The following is a 20,329-nucleotide window of genomic DNA, read 5'->3' as shown; positions in this document are numbered from 1 at the left end:
GTGGTAGTTGAACGGCCCCATTATATATCTGTCTGTGCTCTCATAGAAGGAAATCTATGGGCTCGGCACAGTGGCTCATGCCTGTAATCCCAGCCCTTTGGGAGGCCGAGGCAGGTGGATCATCTGAGGTCAGGAGTTTGTGACCAGCCTGACCAATATGGTGAAACCCCATCTCTACTAAAAAAATACGAAAATTAGCTGGGTGTGGTAGCATGCAATTGTAGTCCCAGCTTCTCAGAAGGCTGAGACAGGAGAATTGCTTGAACCCGGGAGGCGAAGGTTGCAGTAAGCCGATCATGCTACTGCACTCCAGCCTGGGTGACAGAGTGAGACTGCATCTCAAAAAAAAAAAAAAAAAAAAAGACAGAAATCTATGATGTGTTCTTGAGTAAAAGAGCAAGCCAACAACTTCTTCGGAATATATAGTCTTTTTAAGCATACATGGCACATTTACAACATTGATCTCACACTAGGCCAACAACCAAGTTTCAACAAATTTTGAAGGATGGAAACCATATGGGTCATTTTCTCTGACCACAAAGCAATCAAGCTAGAAAAGAAAAACTATAACTAGAAAAATCTCATGTTTGGAAGATAGGAAATATACTTTTAAGTAACCCATGGGTTATACATCCTCTCACTTAATCCTCCTAACTATTCATAATGCAGACTCTCATTTTAGAAACGCAGGAGCTGTGATAAAGAGAATACCATTTGCTCAAATTTACCCAGTTGGCAGTGGTGGAGCCAGGACTCAAAACCAGGCTCTGTAACTCTAGAGCCCAGGGTTTTAATGATACCCTTCTTATGCTATGTCTCATGGGAATTCACAGATCCTCCCCCACAGCCTCAACGATCTGCTGTTTCACCTCTTAGAATGGCCAGCTGTTGACAGGTTGAGACCTAGGCCCAGCTTGCTCTGGTGGCCCTGACCATGGGCAATTGCGTAGAGATGCATTTCCCTTTTGCTCTTACTTACTTAGACTGAGGCACGAAGTCTTGAGTAGTGAAGAGAAGAGTTTCAGTTTGATGCCCTCAAATAGCTTTGAACTGGATCCCTAAGAAGACTTCCTTCCTTTTAAAGTTTTTTTTCCCACATGGGCCCAAGTAGTAAGCGAACATAGAAGAAAGACAGAAGGAAGTCAATTCCAGATGGCTCTCCATCTTGCTCTACTGCAGATTAAACAGAAAATTCCAACATAACATTAAGCAAACAAGAGTATTAATATCATTCACATTATAAATGGAACAGAATGGAAATTCAGTCTGTATCTGACTTAAATTTGGGGTGAGGGCCTCAAAGCCAGAAAACAGACAATAAAAGCACCCTGATTCTGAGCAAGTTGGAGGTTTATAATATTTGAGGCAAGAAAAATGACCAAGGTACTCCTAGGCCTCTCTGGGAGTGGGCTTCTGGGTTTTTAAATTTTATTTATTTTAAATTTTTCTTTTTCTTTCTTTTTTTTTTTTTAAGACACAGTCCTGCTCTGTCGCCCAGGCTGGAGTGCAGTGGCGCCATCTTGACTCACTGCAACCTCCGCCTCCTGGGTTCAAGTGATTCTCCTGCTTCAGCCTCCCGAGTAGCTGGGATTACAGGCACCTGCCATCACGCCAGGCTAATTTTTTGTATTTTTAGTAGAGACGGGGTTTCACCATGTTGGCCAGGTGGTCTCGAACTCCTGGCTTTAAGTGATCTGCCTGCCTTGGCTTCCCAAAGTGCTGGGATTACAGGCATGAGCCACCACGCCCAGCCTTCTTTATTTTTAAGATGGGGTCTCGCTCTACTGTCCAGGCTACAGCTGAGTTTTAACTGACCAAACTACTTCTCTGTTGTGGCAAAGGCCTATGCAAATGGCCATTTAACACTGTTGTTCTGTCATCTTCCCCATCTCAACCTGCTTGTGTTGTTTCCTATCAAGATACACTTAGCAAAACCCCCAAAGACATCCAGAGCTTCTGAGGTACCTCTTTGTACCTCAGTTTTTTTCCCTGTGCTGTGAGATCCATGCTGTCTGCCACTCTGTGGGCTCACAAGTATAACTTACTACTGTAAGTATAAGTAGTACTATGTTCCACACAATGAGAAGACTTGGAAATAAATAGAAAATGTGATCATGGCTCATACCTAGAAATTTACATAAAGTGCTCAGACTTCAACAAGTGGCCCTGGGGAGGGAGAAGGCTGAGAGGCAGGAAAAGATGGTGTTGGGCCGGGCTAGAGTCTCTGAAGGTAGGGATTTTCACTCTATCCTTTGGTTTCATCTCTTCCACTGAAGCAGCAGCAGCAGCAGTAGCTGGGGGTGAGGGAATGAGCTCGCTGGGCTGAGTCTTCATATCCAGGCTTCATAGTGCTCAGCCCGGGGCCTGGGTCTCCCCCAGTCCCACTCTACTACTTGTTCCCCACTCCATCAAGGCCCCAGAAAGTCTACTTGTCAATCAGCAAGGGATCCCAGTCCCAAAGTGATTTTAAGATCAAATCTAAGATCAAAGTACCCAGTTATCCAAGCAGCAGTGTGATTACACCTTTCAATCTGTGAAAAGGGGTCACGTTGATCACTTCCTGATAGAAGCTCATGGGTGCCCTTGGGTAGCTCCCAAATGAAAACTTGGCTGAAGTGACTTTACAAATGGCCAGTTGTGCCTACAGGCTGGACAGATGGTGGGGGGCCCCTGGGGTGAGCGACGGTCCAATGCCTTCAATAAGGTTGTTCCATTGATTATAGTCTTCTTTCAGGTCTGAAAAGGAAAAAAACAGGAATGTTAGGCAAATCATTGTGAGGTTTGGTCAAAGAGTAGCTGACATGCATTGAGGGGGTCATCCTAGAGAGAGGAGCGCCTGGGATACCAAAAGGACTGGTTCTGGTGGGGTTGTGTGGTGGTGGCGGTAATGACAACTATGATTTATTCAGTGCCTTTATAAATAACTTACATAATCCATAACAATTCAATAACAATAATAATAACAGAGGGTAACATTTATTGATGGAGAATTCATTCTAAGGATTGTACTAAGTGCTTTACATTCATGGTTTCATTTAATTTTCACCATATCCCTATGAACTAAGTATTACTACTAGTCTTATTATGTAATTCAGGAAACTGAGGATCAGGGAAGCTACCTGAGTTGCCCAAGGTCATTAGACCTGTTAAGTGGTAGAGACAGAATTCAAACCCAGGTCAGAAAGGCAGAGAGGGCTGGGCACGGTGGCTCATGCCTGTAACCCTAGTGCTTTGGGAAGCTGAGGCAGGAGGATCTCTTGAGGCTAGGAGTTCCTAGACCAGCCTGGGCAATGTAGCAAGACCTCAACTCTACAAAAAAATAAAGAAATTAGCTAGGTGTGGTGGTGTGTGCCTGAAGTCCTACCTACTCAGGAGGCCAAGGCTGGAGGATTGCTTGAGGCAAGGAGTTGGAGGCGGCAGTGAGCTGTGATAATGCCACTGCACTCCAACCTGGGCAACAGCAAGACCATGTCTCAGAAAAAAAAAAAAAAAAAAAAGGCTGAGAAAATGAAAAGTCTAGTTCCAGGCTCAAGGAGGTTACTAGGCAAAAAGCAGTGTCTGACAGCTCAGCCTGTGGGTGCAAATCCAGGACCACTTCAGTGAAGGGCAGGAGCAAGAGGACAGCAACATCATGGAGCAGCGTAACTCTAGGAATGACTCAAGAGGGGGCCCTGAGCTCACAGCCAATAGGGGTGACTACACGGCAAGAACAGGCACAAAGGGTCCAAGCCCTCAGGATGAGGGAGCAGGGCAAGCTGAGCAGGTGAATGGTGTCCTTCCTCAAAACAAACAGACTCTGGGACAGAAGGCAGGGACCACTCTCATGCATTTTTGGATTCCCAGTGCCTGCCAGGAGCCTGGCATGGAATAGGTCCTCAACGTATAAGCGCTACATAGTCATTAATTCAAAAAGCAATAAGCACATCCACTATGTGCCACACTCTGTTCTTTGAGCTAAAAATATATCCACAAACAAAACAGATGGAAACTGCTGTCCTCACAAAGCTCATCATCTAGTGGCAGAGACAAACAATAAACATAATAATTATATAGGATGTGAAAAGGGGAGAGGTGCCATGGAAAAAAAATAGAGCCTGTTAAGGGAAGCACTGGTGGTGGCCAGGGGTTGGGGTGAAGGGAGGAAGGAAGGGCCCAATGTTTTTTGTTTGTTTTTTTTTTCTTTGAGACGGAGTCTTGCTCTGTCACCAGGCTGGAGTGCAGTGGCTCAATCTAGGCTCAACACAACCTCTGCCTCCCAGGTTCAAGTGATTCTCCTGCCTCAGCCTCCTGAGTAGCTGGGACTACAGGCGTGCACCACCACACCCAGCTAATTTTGTATTTTTAGTAGAGACGAGGTTTCACCATGTCGGTCAGGATGGTCTCGATCTCTTGAGCTTGTGATCTGCCCGCCTCGGCCTCCCAAAGTGTTGGGATTACAGGAGTGAGCCACGGTGCCTGGCCAGCCCAATGTTTTAAAAAGGGTGGTCAGGGTGGGCCTCACTGAGAAGGTGAGATTTGAGGCAAGGCTTGAAGGAAGTGGCAGTGTGACACGAGACTATCTGACAGGAATGTTCTAGACAGAGGGAGCAGCAGTGCAAAGGTCCTGAGGCTGCAGCATGCCTGGCGCGTTCGAGGCTCATGTGGTGAGAGTGAAGTGAGCCAAGGGAAGAGCAGCAGGGGAGGAGGCCAGGAGGGACTGGAGGGCTACATGACATATACCTGGCAGGATAATCGAGTCTGGCTTTGGCTCTTAGGGAGACTGGGAGCCACTGGAGAATTCGGAGCAGAAGAGTGAGAAGATCTCACTAAATTCCTAAAAGGATCACTCTGGTTGCTCTATGAAGAAAAGACTCTTCAGTGCTCACTTTGGCAACACATATACTAAAACTGGAACAACACAGAGATGAGCACGGCCCTTGCACAAGGATGACATGCAAATTCGTTAAGCATTCCATATTTTTAAAGAGAAATAAATAATACCATGATTGAGGAAGCCAAAATAATAAATAAATAAATAAAATGACTCTTCAGTAAAGTTTCAGGATACAAAGTTGGTGTACAAAAATCAGTGGTGGTGATTTTTCTGGGTGCACTGGCTCATGCCTATAACACCAGCACTTTGGGAGGCTGAGGCAGGAAGATTGCCTGAGCCCAGGAGTTTGAGACCAGCCCAGGCAATAAAGTGAGACACTGTCTCTATAAAAAACAAATGAAGAAACAAACAAAAATATCAGTAGCATTTCTATACACCAATAACAATCAAGCTGAGAACCCAATCATAAACTCAATCCCATTTGTAATGGCCACCAAAAAAAAACAAAAACAAAAACAAAACAAAACCTAGGAATACATTTAACCAAGGAGGTGAAAGATCTCTACAAAGAGAGCTACAAAATACTGATGAAAGAAATTGTAGATGACACAAACAAATGGAAAAAACATCCCACACTCGGAATGGAAGAATCAATGTTGTTAAAAATGACCATAATGCTCAAAGCAATTTACAGATTCAACGCAATTCCTATTAAACTACCAACGTCATTTTTTACAGAATTAGAAAAAAAGTCCTCAAATTCATATGGAACCAAAAAAGAGCCTGTCAAAGCAATCCTAAGCAAAAAGAACAAAGCTGGAGGCATCACATGACCCAACTTCAAATTATACTACAAGGTTATAGTAACCAAAAGAGCATGTTACTTGTATAAACACAGAAAAATAGATAAATGAAACAGAATAGAGAACCCAGAAATAAAGCCCCCATACCTACAACCAACTGATCTTTGTCAAAGTCAACAAAAATATATACATGGGGAAAAGATACCCTATTCAACAAATGGTGCTGAAAAATTGGATAGCCATATGAAGAAGAATGAAACAGGACCCATATCTCTCAGTATATATAAAAATTAACTCAAGATGGATTAAAGACTTAAACATAAGACTTGAAACTATAAAAATCCTAGAAGAAAAACTCTTCTGGACATTGGCTCAGGCAAAGAATTTGTCCTTAAAAGCAAATGCAACAAAACCAAAAACAGACAAATGAGACTTAATTAAACTAAAAAGCTTCTGTACCACAAAAGAAACAATCAACAGAGTAAATAGACCACCTACAGAATGGAAGAAAATATTTCTGAACTATATATCCAACAAAGGGCTAATATCCAGAATCTATAAGGAAAGGCTGGGCATGGTGGCTCACGCCTGTAACGCCAGCACTTTGGGAGGCCAAGGCTGGTGGATCACTTGAGGTCAGGAGTTTGAGACCAGTCTGGCTAACATGGTGAAACCCTTCTCTATTAAAAATATGAAAAAATCAGCCAGGCATGGTGGCGGGCACCTGTAATCCCAGCTACTCAGGAGGCTGAGGTAGGAGAATCACTTGAACCTGGGGGGCAGAGGTCACAGTAAGCCGAGATCACACCACTGCACTCCAGCCTGGGTGACAGAGCAAGACTTTGTCTCAAAAAAAAAAAAGAATCTACAAGGAACTCAAACAACTCAACAAGAAAAAAAACCACATAATCCCATTAAAAAGTAGGCATTCTGCAGAAAATGGACTCAAAAAAAGAAAAAAGTGGACAAAGGACATGAATAGACATTTTTTTCAAAAGAAGACATACAAGTGTCCCACAAACATATTTAAAAAAAAAGTTCAACATCACTAACCATCAGAGAAATGCAAATTAAAACCACAATGAGATACTACACCAGTCAGAATGGCCATTATTAAAAAGTCCACAAACAATAAATGTTGGTGAGGATGCAGAGAAAGGGAACACTTATGCACCGTTGGTAGGAATGTAAATTAGTACAACTTCCATGGAAAACAGTATGGAGATCCCTCAGAGAACTAAAAATAGAACTACCATTTGATCCAGCAATCCCACTACTGGCTATCTGCCCAAAGGGAAAGAAATCATTACACCAAAAAGACACCTGCACACATATGTTTATCACAGCACTAGCCACAATAGCAAAGATATGGAATCACCCTAAGTGCCCATCAACAGAAGATCTGATAAAGAAAATCTGGTGTACAGATATACCATGGGATACTACTCAGTTATAAAAAAAGAACGAAATCACGTTTTGCAGAACCGCAGGCCATTATCCCAGGTGAAATAACTCAGAAACAGAAAGTCAAATACCGAATGCTGTCACTTATAAGTGGGAGCTAAATGATGGGTACACATGGACATACAGAGTAGAAAAATAAGACACTGGAGACTCCAAAAGGTGGGCAGGTAGGAGAGGGGTGAGGGCTGAAAAATTACCTACTGGGTACAATGTTCACTATTCGGGTGATGGGTACACTAAAAGCCCAGACTTTACCATGTGCAATATAGCTGTGTAAGAAAATTGCACTTGTACCCCCTACATCTATACAAATAAACCCAGCACTTTGGGAGGCCAAGGCAGGCAGATCACAAGGTCAGGAGATCAAGACCACTCTGGCTAACACGGCGAAACTCCATCTCTACTAAAAATACAAAAAAATTAGTCAGGCGTGGTGGTGGGCGCCTGTAGTCCCAGCTACTCGGGAGGCTGAGGCAGGAGAATGGCGTGAACCTGGGAGGCGGAGCTTGCAGTGAGCCGAGATCGCGCCACTGCACTCCAGCCTGGGCGACGTGTGAGACGCCTTCTCAAGAAAAGAAAAAAAAAAAAAAGACTGTGAGCGGGAGGGACTGGCAAGGGTGGTAGTGAGGAGACCAGTTAGGAAATCACTGCACTAATTTGGATGAGAGATGATTTGGACAGGATGGTAGCTGTGGGGTGGTGACAAGTGATTCGATTCCATGTGTATTTTGAAGGTAGAGCCAATAGGATTGTTTGAGGGACTGGGTAGGAGGCATGAGAGAAGAGACAAGGATGAAGACTTTGACCTGAGTAATAGAAGGATGGAGCTACGATTAACAAAGAAAGAAAAGAGTGCAGTTGAAATTGGTTTTGTTCATTACTTCTATTAGATGACTAAGTAGAGATGGGGAGCAGTGGCAGAGGGAGTCTCCAGCATGGAGGTGGCACGGAAAGCCATTAGAAGAGGTCCAGGCACTGGGCCCTGCAAGCAGCACAGCAGATGGAAGAGGCCCAAACATGGAGATAGGGGGAAGTCCACAGTGTGGATCTCTGAAGTGAAGATGGGGGTTTCCCAGAGGAGGGGGCCATCAACTTCATCAGAAGCTGCAGAGAGTTCCAGAAGATGGGGAATGAGAACTACTGGAGCTAGCATTTTGAAGGTCATTGGGGACCCGGACAATAGCGGTTTTGATGGAGTACAAAAGTACACAGCGGTTTTGCTGTGATGCAAAAGCCTGGAGTAGATTAAGAGGGAATGGGAAGAGAGGAATTAGAAAAAGCGAAGGCAGACATTCTTTTGAGTTTTGCTGTGATGGGGAACAGGGAGATGGGTGGAAACTGCAGGGGATATTGAGGTCAAGAGAAAGTTATTTTTTTCTATGAGAAACTTCAGCATGAAATGAACCAGCAGAGAGGGAAAAATTGATGATCTAAAGTAAAGAGGGGCTGGGCATGGTGGCTCACGCCTGTAATCCCAGCACTTTGGGTGCTGCGGTGGGCGGATGACTTGAGGTCAAGAGTTTGAGTCCAGCCTGGCCAACATGGCAAAACTCCATCTCTACTAAAAATGCAAAAATTAGCTGGGCATGGTGGCGGGTGCCTGTAATCCCAGCTACTTGGGAGGCTGAGGCAGGAGAATCACTTGAACCTGGGAGCAGAGGTTGCAGTGAGCTGAGATGGTAGCTACTGCCTTCCAGCCTGGGTGACAGAGTGAGACTCTGTCCTAAATAAATAAATAAATATATAAAAAAATAAAGAGGGAAAAATCACTGGTGCAATCATGTTGAGCAGACAGAAGAGGATGGAATCTTGTGTTGGGGGGTTGGCCTTAATTAGGCAACTGAGGTGGGAACTCTAGTATCCGAAAGGAAAGCTGATTATACACAGGAAGGTGGGGAGAGGTGGTGTTGGGAGTCTGAGGAAGTGCTGGTTGCTTCCATTTTCTTGGTGAAGTGGGAGGCAAAGTTAACTGAGAGACAGGATAAGGGAAGAGGTGTGAGAGGTTCGAAGAGAAAGAAGGTGTGAAATAGTCTTCCAGGAGAGTGGGAGAGGAGAGTAGGTGGAGACAGGAGCTGCATGGAGTTAATATGAAGGAAGCACCAGTCTTCATAGAAGATCGTATCCCCAGAACAGCCAAACAAGTGCTCTCAGAAGGATTTTTTTCAGAGTGAGAGGTTCAGCTGAGCCACTTACAGCCTATTTTAGTTTCCCATGTGACAATGTACTGTGTGCCTACTAAAAGCTTTTCTCTCTTTGTAAAGCTAATTAGCCCAAGCCCAGAGCCTTGGCCTTTTTCTTTTCTTTTGAGACAGGGTCTCACTGTGTTACCTAGGGTGGAGTGCAGCGGCACAATCACAGCTCACTGCAGCTTCAACCTCCTAGGCTCAAGCAATCCTCCTGCCTCAGTCTCCTAAAATGCTGGGATTATAGACGTGAGCCACTGTGCCCAACTTTTTCAGACTGTCTTATCTCTTATCACTCAGATTACTGCAAAAGCCTCCTACCTAAGAGCTCCCTGCCTCTCACCTTGCCCCATCCTCCACAATGCACCAGACTATGAGCACAAGTTTAATCACAACATTCACCTGCTTAGAACTCACCAGGGGCTCCTGACAGCCTGTGGAATAACATTCAAACTCACTTCAGCAAATCCATAGGCTTCTTCCTCTGGCTTCTGCCCACTTCTCTATCTTTGCCTTTCAACGATTCACTCTCCTGAGCTCCAGATACACTAAACACAGTTTCCCAATCCTGACCAGGCCCACTCAAGCATTTATGCCTTCTGTCCAGAAGACCCTCGCCCTTTCCTGCCTGTGAACCCTCCACTAAGATTAAAGGCAAGCATTGTGTTGTCAAGGAAGCCTCCTTTCCTAGCTGTTCTTCCTCTCCTGTCGAAGTTAGGAGACTGTCCTCCGAGTGGACAGTCTAAAGCCTGAGTGCCTACTGTGGCCATGGAACTTATCACTCTGAATCGTCACCAGAGTCACCGCCAGCATAGTGAAGTGACTAAGGGCATGGGCCTTGGAACTGGCCAGTCTAGGTTACATATTGGCTTTGCCACTTGATAACCAGATAACCTTAAAGAAATTACTTAAATTTCCTAAGTTTCGGTATCCTCCCCTGTAAGATGCAGTTAATAATAAAGGTATCTACTGGAAAGGGCTGTCTCTAGAATTACATGTGATAAAGCAGGAGCAGAAGGCCTGGCACAAAGTAAGTCCTCAAAAATCCTCCTTCAGTCTAAGTGCCTCCTACCTCCCATTTCCATGTCTGCTAGTAGGTTTCTAACAGTGAGTATCTTAGCTCAACGGGTATTGCTTTTAAAGGGAGCCCAATCATGCCATAGTGGGCTTCCCATCATCTTTCATCTTAAGCTTTTATAATGACATGGTGCCTATGAGGACACAGGGAAAGGGGGCTGAGGACCTGGCAGTCAGGCGCTATTAAAGTCTTGAGACATGGGTCCACTCCCTGCTTGCCAGGTGATAAGAATGATGCCCTAAAATTTCTTATTGACCCTAAGGTCTCCAAACACAGGCTGGAATCAAGGCTCACGATGTGCAAGATGAAACGAACAGGCAGAAATATAAAAATGAAAATTTACTTCCAAAAAGTCAATAAATGCGTAAGACACATGTGTTCTAAGTGCAAACTCAATCCAGGCTGTTTGTTGTGCACTTGTGAGGAATGTGAATGCACTCAGGTCATCCAACTAAAAGGCTAGTGTCCAGAGCACAGAGACGGCCAGGCGCGATGGCTCACACCTGTAATCCCAGCACTTTGGGAGGCCGAGGCAGGTGGATCACTGGAGGTCCGGAGTTCGAGACCAGCCTGGCCAACATGGCGAAACCCTGTCTCTACTAAAAATACAAAAAGTAGCTGGGCGTGGTGGCGCATGCCTGTAGTCCCAGCTACTTGGGAGGCTATGGCAGGAGAACTGCCAGAGAATCGCTTGAACCCAGGAGGTTGAGGTTGCAGTGAGCTGAGATCGCACCACTGCACTCCAGCCTGAGAGACAGAGTGAGACTCCGTCTCAAACAAAACAAAACAAAACCAAAACAGAGCACAGAAGTGACTGTCCAGGACGGCACCGGTCAGACCACATCTAACACATTATAGTCAAGTCAGGGCACCACAGTTTATCTATTTATTTTATTTTTTGGAGACGGTATCACTCTGTTGCCCAGGCTGGAGTGCAATGGCACGATCTTGGCTCACTGCAGTCTTGACCTCCCAGGCTCAAGTGATCCTTCCACCCCAGCCTCCTGAGGAGCTGGGACTATAGGCACATGCCACCATACCTGGCTAATTTTATTTTTTTGTTGAGATGGGGCCTCACTATGTTGCACAGGCTGGTCTCAAACCCATGGCCTCAAGTGATCCTCCCCTCTCAGCCTCCCAAAGTAGCTGGGATTACAGATGTGAGCTACCACGCCCGGCCAGGGCACCACACTTTAGAAGGGGCACCAAAAAACAGTGACTCCAAAGGAAGGGGATAACAAATAGCAACATGAGGAATTGAACAGGGACAGGTGGAGGTACCACGAACATTTAGCTTAATAAACAGAACACTCAGAGAAGACCAGCATAGGTGACTTCAAATATCTAGGGAACTGCCAGGTGCCGTCTGAGGCTTCTCTGGGTAGCTCTTGAGGGGTTAACCTGGGCAAGTAGAGGAGGGTTACAAAGTAGGAGATCTTGCTCTTAGGTTAGCGTTAAGTCAAACCTTTGAAATTCAGACAAGCCTGGCTCCTTTCTCATGGAAACTGCCCTGCACACAGCACCTGCTGAGGGATCAGAAAGGGACCTCTGATGCAGAGAGCTCAGAGCCCAGCTGGGACAGGGCTACAGTGTGTTCTGGCGGGCAAAGAGGAGCTGATACAATCAAATCGCCTCTCTTGGGAATCTGTTTAAAGAAATCCAAAAAAATACGACAGTGAGCAGTGGGAGCTGAAGATGAAAGGATGCCACAAGGTAGAGGGAACACACTCTGAGTGGTTCAAGCTGAGTGAAGTTATGAGGAAGCAGAAATGGAATAAACAGCTGCTATCAGTGAGAGAAAAACCACAGAGCAGAAAAAAAAATGCATAACGGAACAAAGAAAAAGAGATGTCGTGAGAGGAAGACACAGAGAGACTGAACCCATGAGACAGACAGAAAGAAAAGTCGGTCCTGCCAGCCACCCTGATTTCTGTAAGTGCACTCCCACCCAGTCCAGGTGCACTCTCATAGACAAACTCCCCTTTTTTTCTCAAGCTGTTTGTGAGCCTCTAGTCTTTGTAACCAATAAAGCTTAATAAGAGGATGCCTTCTCTGGGTGGAAGCTGGACCACGGACCTCTGCAGGCCTTGCCCTTTAGCTGCTCTATGACTGATGACATTATTCATAGTCCTTCCATGCTTTGTTTCTTTAAAACACTTCCATAAATTTAGCCCATTATCCTCATAAACTCCCCTACAATGCAGATAAGGTGGGCAATAATGAGTCTGGGTAAGGAGAGAGGTGGTGGAGTAGAGGTGAATACTCCATTTACAGAGAGGAAACCAAGGTTCAGAGAGGTTAAATGACTAGGCCAAGGTCATTCTGCAAGTAAGATAGTCAGGATCTCCAAACTTTCAGTTAAGTGTTTTTTCTTATTTATTTGTTTAATTATTTATTTAGAGACAGGGTCTTGCTCTGTTGCTCAGACTGGAGTTCAGTGGTGCGATCATGGCTCACTGCAGCCTAGACCTCCTAGGCTTAACTGATCCTCCCACCGTAGTCTCTTGAGTAGCTGAGACTATAGGTGTGTGCCACCACACCCAGCTAATTTTTTTTTTTTTTTTTTTGGTAAAGATAGAGTCTCACTATGTTGCTCAGACTGGTCTCGAACTCCTGGCCCCAAGCCATCCTCCCACCTCAACCCCCAAAGTGCTAGGATTACAGGCATGAGCCACTGCACTTGGCCTTGTTTTTTCTGTAATTCTATGTAAGTCTCTCCTTCACTCAGGTTTTCCATTTGCCATAAATCTCCTTCCCAGATCCCAGACATGTCACAGATTTCACTCTGCTGCAAGGAAATCTAAGGGACCCCACAGCTGCCCCAAGAGCCCCAGTTTTCTCCTTACCGAGGTGCTTCTGCAGGAAGGCCAACATGGCCCGTACCATAACCTTCTGCCCTTCATAAGGGTCCAGGCTCCCACGGGTTTCAGTGGAGAAGAATTTACCAATCAAGTTGCCAGTCACAAAAGCAAAGTCAGTTTGACTCCGATGAACAGAACCACTAGGGGAAAAGAAAAACAACTGGCAGGGGTCTGGTGGCTAGGGCATACAGATGTGTGTTAGGCACCTAGTATATGCAAGGTGCTTTTCATGCATTATCATACTTTATTTTCACAGCAACCTTGTAAGGGAAATATTTTCCCCCTTGACAGAATCCAAGGAGAGAAACGATCTGCTTAGGGTCAGGTCATACAAGTAGTTGGGGATGGAGTTAGGATTTGAAGCCAGATGTGCCTGGCTTCAAAGGTAGCTTGACCCCTAGACTACAATGCCTGGCAGTGCAGGGAAAAGGTTGAGCCAGCGGGCGCAGGGACAGGAGCAAGGAGGTGGGATCTGTGGCACGTGGCATTTCTATGTTACTACAATCTATTAGCTATGGCTTTTGCCCGGTGAATTTCAAACATTCACAAAACAAATTAAGTTATTCTTCAGAACTGTACCACAGAGTGAAGAGGGAAAAGGAATTACTTGCCTTTATTTAAACAATCAGAAAAGTAAGAGGGAGTGCTTTGTAAAAGGGGGTTTCTGGGTTGGAACTTAAGTCCTTTGGCACAAAATAAATTTAATTTGCAGGTGAAATCCTCACTAGGTTAATTTTGGGCTAAATTATTCATAACTGAATTTACTAGTCAATTCAGCGAGAGAAAGAGAATCTAAATGCTAAAGTATTTGTCTGATATCACAGAAAAACTCACTTTAAAGAATGCATTAGTTAAGGCACACAAAAAGGTGTATAGAATAATATATGGGATACTTGAGTATCCACCACTCAGTTGAATAAATGATACATTGCCAGGCGTTAAGTCCCCTGAGTGTACCCCTTCCCAACTGGCCTCACCTCCTTTCCCTCCTGAATCTGACCTGGGGAAGCATTCAGGCAGTGTCTACTGCCATGAAACCTAACTGAAGGAGGAGGGGTGGCCCTAGGAAAGAGGGCCAGGACCAAGATGAGCAAGGGAAGAAGCCACTGGCCATACTGCCGGCCCCAGTGCTCAAGGGCTCTGGATTTGGCATTTCAACTACCCAGTGACTCCAAAGGTCCATGGTATGCAGTCACTTGTCATTCTGCTGAAATAGGAACCAGATGGATCCCTGGATCCTGTGTGCCGCTGGGCTCGACTGCAGGGCAGGAGCAGTCCGTGAGATCTCAGCCTGACATCTGTGGCTCAATATCACCTCCCACATGTGGAACATTTCTTAAAGTCACTAAAAATGTTTTTTTCCCTGTGAAAAATGGCTCCCAAAAGAAAACCAACTGATAGTGCTGATGATGGAAGTGAAGAAAATGTGGCTTCTCTTGACCAGAATATAGATGGTTTATGGAAGACAACATATGTTAACAGTGATCTGTGATTCTGGTATTCATGAAGGTCTCTAGAAATGTGTCTGGTGAATATCAAAGGTCTACCATATTCACACCCTTCCAAAGACCCAATAAAATTCCCAAATGAGGCTAGCAATCTCTGGAACTCACCCAAACCCACACCACTTCCTTTCCAACACACAATCCCATAATGCCCTTTTTCAGAAAGCACTAGGTAAATCCTGTCATAAAGTCAGATAAACTATGGAATAAATAACTGTAGATGGAGCTCAGTGGAGAAGAAGGACAGACAGAAAATTCTAAAAGAATTTAGACTTTGCAATTCAGGAAGTATTCAGGTATCCTAGTAATGGGTAGAAAGTTCTGGGTAATCCAGAAGTTAAGGGCGCCACAGCAAGTGGCAAATGGAGAGGGCACTGGGATCATGACCTTGTGGTTTACTCACAGAACGGTTATGATCCTAGACTGTTCATGCTGGGCACATATCTTCTTCATCAAATTGACACTCTCCATTGTCTGGAATTTCTCAGTATTGATAAAGAACACAGGTCCTCGGGCCTTGGGGTAAAAGTCACGTTCCAGAGGAAACATCCAAGCATCCAGACCCACCGCACACCTGGAATAGGACCAGACATTTGGAATTGCCATGCGGAATCCCAGGCAAGAATAGTTAGGGTGGTGGAGGGAAGGGCGGAGTTCCTCCCTCTGGTGGGGTAAAGGCTCAGAAAGCCAGGAAGGGGGTACCAGGGCCCATGGCCTTCAGTCAGGATCTTAGATAGGGATCAGTTTTACTTTTCACCGAAGATCCTTCTAGATTTCAAACTCCCTGAGAACAAGGATCAGGGATCTTCTTCTCTTCTCCTGGATCTACTCTCAGGTGACTGACCTGAGTTCCACAGAATGGCGCTTCATTCACTTAATTACTCATTCATTCAACATTCATTGAGTGTCTACCATGTGCTTCGGATATAGACATAAATGAGTGTTCCTGCTCCCAAGGAGCTCCCAGTCCAGCAGGGAAGACAGAACAGACAAGGTGGCAAAACAATATAACTTAGTGCCCCGATTGCACAAGGTTCTATGTGAGGTTACGAAAAGCCTCCTTGGTGCCAACAGCAAAACCATGTCACCAAGGGCAATATTATGGCCTTAAGATTTAGCCATTTCCGTCCTCAGACCCCTGAAATGCTCCTCTATTCTTCTCCATCTCAATAAAGGACAATCATCTTCCACTCAAATAATAGATACACAAATGAAAAACCTTGGGCTGGGCATGGTGGCTCATCCCTGTAATCCCAGCACTTTGGGAGGCTGAGGCAGGGGGATCACTTGAGCCCAGGAGTTCAAGACCAGCCTGGGCACACAGCAAGACACCATCTCTTAAAAAAAAAAATTAAAAAATTAGCAACGCATGGTAGCATGTACCTGTAGTCCCAGCTATTTGAGAGGCTGAGGCAGGAGAATCACTTGAGCCCAGGAGGTTGAGGCTGCAGTGAGCTGATTGCACCACTGCACTCCAGCATAGGGCAACAGAGCAAGACCCTGTCTCAGAGGGAAAAAAATAAAAAGAAAAACCTGGATTTCCTCTTTCCTTCACCTCCCGCATGACCAAATCCTGAAAACTCTAAAACATATCCTGACTCCAATCACTTCTCTCCATCCCATTATCTCAATCCTGATGTAAATTTATCATCTTTCACATTGACTCTGAAACAGCATCTCTCTAATGAGCCTCTAGGCTTTCAGTCTTGTCCCGCTACAATGCATTCTTCACATAGTAGCCAGAAGGATCTTTTAAAATGTAAGACTGATATTTCTCTGTTGAAAATCTTCAACAGTTTCCCATCATACTTAGAATAAAATCTACACCTCCTTACCCTGGCCAAATGACCCTGTGATCTGGCCCCTGCTTCTCTCTCTGATCACAGCTTAAATTGCCTCCCCCTCACTCACCACGCTCCTCTCACACTAACACAGCAAGCTTCTTTCCACTGCAGGGCCTTTGCACTAGCTATTCCTGCTGGCTGGAAAGATCTTCCTCTAGATCTTCACACAACTGGCTTCTTTGCCTTTCCAGTCTTGGTTTCACTTTCTCAGAGACATATCAGCCTGTTTTCTTTTTTCTGTTTTTTTGAGACAGGGTCTTGCTCTATTGCCCAGGCTGAAGTGGTGCGGTCAGAGCTCACTGTAACCTCGAACTCCTGGGCTCAAGTGATCCTCCTGCCTCAGCCTTCAAAGTAGCTGGGACTACAGGCATGCACTACCACACTTGGCTAAGTTTTGTTTTTTTCAATTTTTTGTAGGGATGGGGTCTTGTGATGTTTCCTAGGCTGATCTCAAACTCCTGGCTTTAAGAAATCCTCCTGCCTCAGCCTCCCAAAGAGCTGGGGTTACAGGAGTGAGCCAACATGCTCAGCCTTATTTTTCTTCATTGCACTTGGTCATGGGGATTTTATTATCGGTTGGCTTTTTCAATAGGTCTGTCTCCTCCCACAATAATATAATCCCATGAAATCAGAGATCTTGTTTTCTTGTTTAACCACTGAATCCTCAGTCCCTAAACAGTGCCAAGAATATAGTACTTGTGTAACAAATACTTGCTAAATGAATAAACGGTGTATGGAGCTAAGCACAGCAACACTACTAGGAAACTCACCGAAACTGGGTCTCCTTGGCCAAAGCCAGAATAGCTGTGGCCCCTCCAAATGAATGTCCCATCACAGCCACACGGCTCATGTCAATGTTGCCCTGAGGAAAGTGGAGAACTTAGCCAAGTCAGAAACTCAGGACTGCTTCTTTAGGAATTCATCAGGAGCAAGAGGAAGAAATAGTGAGGCAATGAGGCCAAAGGCACAATACAGCAAGTGAGTCCACCAACACCACACTGTCAAGAATCTCTTGCCTATGGAAGGGGCAAGAGTCAAGCAATCCTTAAGACCGAACAGCCTTGTGTAGACAGGAATTGTGAGAATCACACTTTTCATGTTTACTTTTGTAATCTTACCACCTAACAATAGTGGACCAGGGCAGGCATTCAAATATCTATGAATAGGCCAGGTGTGGTGGCTCACGCCTGTAATCCCAACACTCTGGGAAGCCAAGGTGGGCAGATTGCTTGAGCTTAGGAGTTTGAGACCAGCCAGGGCTCAAACATGGCAAAACCTTCTCTTTACAAAAAAGTACAAAAATTAGCTGGGCGTGGTGGTGTGCAAATATGGTCCCAGCTACTCAGGAGGCTGAGGTGAGAGTATCGCTTGAGCTCAGGGGTTTGAGGCTGCAGTGAGCCATGATTGCACCACTGCATTCCAGCCTGGGTGACAGAGTGAGACCCTGTCTCAAAGAAAAAAAAAAAAAAAAAAAAAAAAATCTATGCAGAAATGAATGGCTCGAAATGGTCAGATTCCACACTGACCCATCGGTTTATGAGCATGTTAAGAATAAGGGCCACCTCCATCCTCTAGAATCTCCGCCTTATAAACTGGTCCGAGGGACCATGACACATGGACTGAGCTGAGGGTGAAACGGGGGTGCTCCTGCTGCCCATCCATTGTACTCTGGAGCAAAGACTGCCAGTGCAGGTTCTACTTCCTCTTTGGATATATGTCGTGATTTTTATCCAAAGCCAAGGGGAAGAGTGAGTCTGTGCACTCTAACATGCTTCACACATATCTATTTCTAGTCGTCCCCAGAAGCCTTCAGGGTATGGTTATATAAAAAGCCACTGCAGCTGCTTGCTAAGGGGCTCTGGAGGCCTCTCCAGGCTCTACGGCCCAGCCTCTGCTCTGAACTTTTGCTCTGCTCTCCCCAGTGTCTATTCCAAGGCTTTGTACCTAAATCCTCCCCCTTCACTCAGTACCCTCAGATCAGCATCTTGGTTGGATGGCTTCAGCATTTAAAAAAAAACAGGTTAATATATTCATATACCTCTAAAATCAGAGGTATACAAAGAAATCTCCTACTTACCCCTGTCTTTTTCTATACGGTTGCCCACCACCTACCTCCAAACAGGTGACAGTTTCTTATGTGCCCCTGAGGAGACTGCTTATATTCATAAGTCAACATGAATATATACACTTTCCCTCTTTTCATACACCTGGCGCTGTATCTTTTTGTACATAACCACATTAGTACATAAAGTGTTTCCACATCCTTTTTTCACAGCGACTTGGCCATGGTACAGACAGCTAGCCGATCACCAAATCTTTTCCTCTTCTTCCTGGTCTCACAGCTAAACTGTTTCCCAGCAGTTAGATAAGGACTTGTGATTGTTCTAGCCAACAGAATGTGAGCAAAAGTGATATCTCTACTTCCAGACCTGGTCCATAAATTGTCTCATACAAACCTCTATGCCCTTTCCCATTCTGTTGGCTTAATGCAAATAACAAATTTGGGATTCACAAATTTTGTGAGAGGGTAGAGCCATAAGAGATTATAAAAGGAGCAGGGATCCCTGAGTTGCCTCTTACACAGGAGCACCCATATTGAACTTTATGTAGGAGAGAAATACATTTATACTGTGTTAAGCCACTGAAATGTGGGGTTTACACACTCTAGCAATTAGCATTAACCAAGTAAATACATCCACTGTCCCATAATTAAACCAGTTCCCTCACTGGTGAATGTTTAGGTTACTATCAAACTTTTGCCATAACAAAAAACACTGGAATGAATAACATTGTCCATCTATCATGCTGCATGTGTGCAGGTATTTATTTGTAGGATAAATTCCCCAAACTGGAAATTACTGGGTCAAAGAAACATATGCATTTGTACTGTTGATGATATCAATTGCCAAATGCCCTCCATGGGACGATTTGTATTCTCACCAGCAATGTAGGAGAATATCTACTTCCCCACAACTTTGTTAACAGAGTGAGTAATCAATTTTTGGATCTTACTCTATTTGATAGATGAAAATGTACTTAGCTTTTTTTATATGCTGTATTTCCCCTAAAAGGCTGCCCTCTTAATTAATCTAACTGGACTGTAGCCTGCCATTTCCCAATGCCCTTATTTTATTTTATTTTATTTTTTTGAGATAGTCTTGCTTTGTCACCGAGGCTGGAGTGCAGTGGCACAATCTTGGCTCACTGCAACCTCCACCTCCTAGGCTCAAGGTCAAGCGATTCTCGTGCTTCAGCTTCCCGAGTACCTGGAACTATAGGCACACGTCACCACGCCCAGCTAAATTTTGTATTTTTTTTGAGATGGAGTTTTGCTCTTGTTGCCCAGACTGGAGTGCAATGGTGCGGTCTCGGCTCACTGCAATCTCTGCCTCCCGGGTACAAGTGATTCTCCTGCCTCAGCCTCCCAAGTAGCTGGGATCACAGGTGTCTGCTACCACACCCAGCTAATTTTTTTGTATTTTTAGTAGAGATGGGATTTTACCATGTCGGCCAGGCTGGTCTCGAACTCCTGACCTAAGATGGTCCGCCCGCCTCAGCCTCCCAAAGTGCTGGGATTATAGGCGTGAGCCACCACACTTGGCCTGAATTTTGTATTTTTAGTAGAGATGGGGTTTCGCCATGTTGGCCAGGCTGGTATCGAACTCCTGGGCTCAAGTGATCCACCTGACTCAGCCTCCCAAACTGTTGGGATTACAGGCGTGAGCCTGGTTTCCCAGTGCCTTTCTCAGGCATACAGGCCTGGACCTCAGTGCCCAGG

The 20,329-nt window shown here is 45.1% G+C and overlaps 1 protein-coding gene and 1 non-coding gene across 7 annotated transcripts in view; one reads left to right on the top strand and one right to left on the bottom strand.

Annotated features, from left to right (window-relative positions):
- PAFAH2 (platelet activating factor acetylhydrolase 2) overlaps nucleotides 1-20,329 on the bottom strand; it is a 42,005-nt gene that overhangs the window by 3,410 nt on the left and 18,266 nt on the right. For 3 of the 6 annotated variants that reach the window (XM_063658272.1, XM_063658265.1, XM_054499551.2), the window contains exons 8-11: nucleotides 17,322-17,413; nucleotides 15,111-15,281; nucleotides 13,188-13,342; nucleotides 413-2,736 (exon numbers count right to left, since the gene is read on the bottom strand). In XM_063658272.1, coding sequence (XP_063514342.1) covers nucleotides 2,642-2,736; nucleotides 13,188-13,342; nucleotides 15,111-15,281; nucleotides 17,322-17,413 — 513 coding nt within the window. In that variant the 3' untranslated portion in view covers nucleotides 413-2,641. Of the gene's footprint in view, nucleotides 1-412; nucleotides 2,737-13,187; nucleotides 13,343-15,110; nucleotides 15,282-17,321; nucleotides 17,414-20,329 lie in introns of those variants that run through there. The other 3 variants (XR_010124993.1, XR_010124988.1, XR_010124989.1) reach the window with 2 other exon arrangements.
- Nucleotides 4,858-4,961, top strand: LOC129023141 (U6 spliceosomal RNA). The gene has a single exon (XR_008496693.1). It is a non-coding gene; the product is annotated as a U6 spliceosomal RNA (small nuclear RNA).

This window comes from Pongo pygmaeus, chromosome 1 (genome assembly GCF_028885625.2).
Source record: "Pongo pygmaeus isolate AG05252 chromosome 1, NHGRI_mPonPyg2-v2.0_pri, whole genome shotgun sequence".
NCBI lineage: Eukaryota > Metazoa > Chordata > Mammalia > Primates > Hominidae > Pongo > Pongo pygmaeus.
Note: the sequence above shows the minus strand (reverse complement) of the source record. Positions and strands in the feature narration are given on the sequence as shown.